The following is a 4,949-nucleotide window of genomic DNA, read 5'->3' as shown; positions in this document are numbered from 1 at the left end:
TTTAATTCCAAAATTCTGGAGTATAACTCTATCCATTCACACAAGTTGTACCAAATATAGTACCATTTAGTACACTTACGTACCATGGTTCCATATCTTAATTCTATATTCCAAAAGCAATCATTATTCCAAATTTTTGGTTTCCAGCTCTCTCCGTTCACCCAAATCCAAATTGTAGGAAATTTACTGTCGTTTAGTACTTTTTGTACACATAAATACGAATTTCCAAAGATGTCTCTATAGCTCAATCTTCAACAGTAATCTTAATTCCAAATTTCAGGTTTTCGGCTCTATCCTTTCAAGCCAAATCCAAATTGTACTATATTTAGTACTTTTCGTACTAATAAATACGAATTTCCAAAACTACCTCAATTCTACACTGCAACAGACATTTTAATTCCCAATTTCAAGACTCCAGCTCTATCTGTGAACCGAAATCCAACTTCCACCAAATTTAGTACCATTTAGTACATTTCGTACACACAAGTACGATTTTTTAAATCTACTTCAATCCTGTACTCCAATGGAAGTCCTAATTTCTATTTTCAGGATTCCATCTCTTTAGTACCATTTAGTAATTTTTATAAACTTAAGTACGATTTCCATACATTAACACCACTTCCCAACCTGTATTTCATATAAAACTTCAAGATTTTAGCTATATATGTTTCAGATTGTTCATTTTACTAATTTCTGACCTAAGACAATTTATCATAAAGAAAAAAGATTACTTCGTTTAACATAAAAAGTAATCTTTGTACATAAGTGTGGATATCACATTTGCAAATATACAATTGTATCACAACTTTTTTTACGATTTTATTTGTTGATAGTTGATGTTGAACTTTAATTTAAATTACAAAATTCGCGCACTATGATGACAGCCATATAACTGTATGTTAACACGAAAAACTAACAATTTTGTTAATAAACCTAAATATTTGTGGTTATAAAAAAGACACATTAAAGTTAAAACTACAGTACAAGTGTAAATTAAAACAAATCTCTGTTTCATATAAATATTTAAGGTTTGCGGATTTGAAAACATCATCACTCAAATTCAACCTCTGTGTGTAGTACCAACAGCTCCTTCATTTCCAAACATAAACATGAAATTCATTATTTTGGCTGTATTTGTTGCCATCTGTGCCTTGAGCATGGCTCATGAATACCACGATCACAAGGAAGATAAACATGAGTATTATGCCCATCCTAAATATGAATTTAAATATGGTGTTAAGGATTTGAAAACCGAGGATATTAAGGAGCAATGGGAACATCGAGATGGCGATAAGGTTCATGGTAATTATTATTGTGATAATGTTATAATTTCGAAATTTAAATTTTCTTGTTTGTTTATTAGGTGGCTACCTTTTGAAAGAAGCTGATGGCACCACTCGTGTGGTTAACTATCATGCCGACGATCACAGCGGTTTCCATGCTGATGTCAATACAATTGGTGAAGCTAAACATCCTGAAACTCAGAAACATGAAAGTCACGAACATAAACATGAAATTGTCCATGTCCATCATGCTGAGCTGGGTCATGCTGCCGAAGTTGTCCATCATGTTGCTGACGAAGCTCACTACACTGTCGAAGGTCATCTTGCTCATGAAGTGGCTTCCGCTGAACATGTTAATCATCATAATTTACATTACTTCGATCATAGCAAACAAGCTGATAGTCATTATGGTCATGCCACCAGCTATGCTCATATTGAGAAGCACTAATTTGATGATGATGGAAAAGAAAAATTTCTTGATTAGAAATTTAGATTTAAATTAAAATTAAATTGTTGTGTAATATATAATTGTTAATAAATAAAAAAAAACTAAATTCTTTCATTAACTAAAGTTAATTAAATTAATGAGAATCAAATCCACGTGAATATTGAAAATACGAGGCCTGATTGATAAATAGCTGGAACAAATTTGTCGCCTGTGTTTATCTGATAAATCTAGAATAATTGGTGAACTCACCTCACCACCTTTCCAACAATTGAACATACACATGAACCAGTCAACGCATGTTTGAGATTATTCATCCTAGAATTTCTATGTATTCCATGTGCTTTAAGTCTCTCAATATTTGGTTTTATTATTCATATTTTATGGGTGTTCTATTGGATGTATAAACAAAATAGTCTTGAATGATCCAGTCAAGTCCATGCCAAGGCATAATGTTCACAGGATATTCTGTAGATGTTTAACCTTCATCACTCTTTGTTACAGGATATTATATCTTTGTGTATATGTTTGTAAACGAGATAGACGTTCCTTTTGAGAATATACATAGAATAACATTCTGAGTCTATTTATACATGTCCGTCCGTCAATGTTAAATTGAAAATAAAGTACAGGTCGCATTTATGATCCAAATTGGATGAAATTTGGCACATCTCATTTATTTGGCCTAAGGACGAACGCTATTGGGAAAAAGAAAAATCGTTTCAAATTTAGATACAGTTCCTGATTTTAAGTAAATGGTTCACCAAAGACCCAAAGTAAGGCCCATTGATATATCATTTAGCACAACGTACTTAACAAAGTATATCTTAACGTGTGTCAAATTTTGTTGATATTGGTTCAGATTTGGATATAGCTTCCATATATATTCGTAATGCCACAGAGAATTATCGGTATAAAAGAAGGTAGGAGAAATGTATTTTCAAAAAAGAAGAAAGGACAAGAAAAACTTGAGCGTGAGCAAATCGAGATGTACTGGTGTCAGAATGAAGTCCAACGAGTAAAACACCAAACTGAAAGCTTTGGTGTATGTGTTGAGGATCTGAAAGGAGCATTTTGCAAAGCTTCTGATATCAAATAGTGGCGGTGTAGTAAACATACCAAAACAAATAAGAGATGACGGTATAGAGTGTATACCACCTAGCCAAGAAGAGGTCAGAATGTCAATAAATCGGCTAAAAAATAATAAGACCGGTGGTCAGATGCTGATTAGGAGCATGTACCAGCTGATTAGTACAATTTGACTAGATGAATGTATTTCGACTCATACATCGACATCGGAAATAAAAATGAAATTTATACTATTGAAATTTTTAACTCGGAACGGGAGGTGTTCTTCTTCCCATAGAAGGACTTCTTCTTCTTCTATCGATAGAAGAGATGGAGGTCTTTTTTTTCCATAGAAGAGCTGGATGTATTCTTCCTGTAAACGAGCTGCAGGTCTTCTTTTTCCTACACAATAGCTGAAGGTCTTCTTCGTCCTACAGCTGGAGGTCTTCTTATTCCTACAGAAGAGGTCTTCTTCCTGTAGAAGAGCTGGAAGTCTTTTTCTTCCTATAGAAGAGCTGGAGGTCTTCTTCCTTCCCATAGAAGATGTGATAGTCTTCTTCTTCCCATAGCAGAGCTGGAGTTCTTCTTCTTCCTATAGAAGAGCTGGAGGTCTTCTTCCTGTAGAAGAGCTGGAGGTCTTTTTCTTCCTATAGAAGAGTTGGAGGTCTTCTTCTTCCTATAGAAGAGTTGGAGGTCTTCTTCTTCCCATAGAAGAGCTAGATGTCTTCTTAGGGCCCATCGTTGAAATTAATATACGTTTGAGAGAAAATTATCGGTTACTCCATTGGTGAGTAACGTATTAAAGGCCTCACAAAATTAGGAAAAGAAGTAACAACGCCTGTTACACGTTTCGTCCAATTAATCATAATTTATTAAATTTTTAATTCCGTTTGCACCTCCAAACAACCATTGAAGACCCCATAAAATATAATTTTTTTCGATCAGAATAAACTTCTATGTCGATTTAGCCTTGTCCGTTTGTTGAAATCAGAGGTCCGAAATTTTGTCCAGATATTGCTGGAACTTCCACGATGTTTGGTATTGTATATAGGGTATATCGGTCAACGTTTTGGTCTAGCCCATAATATTCGGTATTTTGGGAATGTTGGGCACGTTTTTCAACCGAAGTGGTTGTAAGTGGTAATTCTCAATGTAAAGCGAACATTCCTACTAAAAATGTTTGATATAGTTAGGCAAGTGTTTCATAGGAAGTGGCTTTAATTTGGTGTTTTGGGTTCTCGATGTTTAGCTAACTTCCCTCCAATGTAAGTGTCTCTAGATTTTTATTTCAGTTTCTCCAAAGAGAAACGATTGGTTTTAGGTATTTTGAATGCCCATGGAGGTTATAAAAGTCTGTCTTAACAACTTTTTATTTGTTATATATTATTTAATTTTATTAATTTTAATATTAAATATTATTAAATTTTATTCTAAGTGCTTTTCAATTTTAACAAAGCTTTCAGCATGACCGTAATGTCCATGACTCTCGTGATGATGGGATTCAGGATGTTTAGCTTCGCCAATAGTTTTGACATCAGCATGGAAACCAGTGTGGTCATCAGCGTGGTAATTCACTACACGTGTGGTGCCATCAGCTTCCTTCAGGAGATAACCACCTAAAAAATTACAATAGTGTTATAAACATTTGAAAAAACATAATTTTTCAAAATATTCTTACCATAAACTTTATCACCATCTCTGTGTTCCCATTGTTCTTTAATATCTTCAGTTTTCAAATCCTTAACGCCATATTTGAATTCATATTTGGGATGGGCATAATAATCATGCTCAACTTCCTTGTGTTCGTGTCCGTAATCATGAGCCATGACAACAGTACAAATGGCAAAAAATACAGACAAAACAAGGAATTTCATGATTTGTTACTTGTCGAAGTTGAGGATGATGCGCTTTGTACAAATATTGTGAATGAACTGATGTGAATTTTGCATTCGTTCCATGGTTATTTATACAAAACCAAACTAAATATCATATAACACTGTTTATTGCTAATATTGCCTTCAATTGTTAATAAAATCTAACAAATACTCAAAATTCGCTAGTTGGTACCGTCATGTGCTTGTCAATAGTATAATTTTTTAGTTTTGTTTTTATGAAATTTTGCATATAATTCTGTTTAATAAAAATGAGCTGTA

At 33.6% G+C, this 4,949-nt stretch overlaps 2 protein-coding genes across 2 annotated transcripts; one reads left to right on the top strand and one right to left on the bottom strand.

Annotated features, from left to right (window-relative positions):
* Positions 1–1,109: 1,109 nt before the first annotated feature.
* Positions 1,110–1,731, top strand: LOC133325632 (histidine-rich protein PFHRP-II-like). The gene is made up of 2 exons (XM_061534354.1): positions 1,110–1,302; positions 1,364–1,731. The coding sequence occupies exons 1-2, from the start codon at positions 1,110–1,112 to the stop codon at positions 1,729–1,731; spliced, it is 561 nt and encodes a 186-aa protein (XP_061390338.1).
* A 2,490-nt stretch (positions 1,732–4,221) lies between these two features.
* On the bottom strand, positions 4,222–4,622 carry LOC133325633 (cuticle protein 19-like). The gene is made up of 2 exons (XM_061534355.1): positions 4,475–4,622; positions 4,222–4,412 (listed from the first exon to the last, which is right to left on the bottom strand). Exons 1-2 carry the CDS (start codon positions 4,620–4,622, stop codon positions 4,222–4,224), a joined length of 339 nt encoding a protein of 112 aa, XP_061390339.1.
* Between the last annotated feature and the right edge of the window lie 327 nt (positions 4,623–4,949).

This window comes from Musca vetustissima, unplaced genomic scaffold, assembly GCF_032173495.1.
Source record: "Musca vetustissima isolate MV318-11 ecotype Yass unplaced genomic scaffold, APGP_CSIRO_Mvet_v1 utg116224, whole genome shotgun sequence".
Classification (NCBI taxonomy): domain Eukaryota; kingdom Metazoa; phylum Arthropoda; class Insecta; order Diptera; family Muscidae; genus Musca; species Musca vetustissima.
This window is presented reverse-complemented; position numbering and strand designations above follow the sequence as displayed.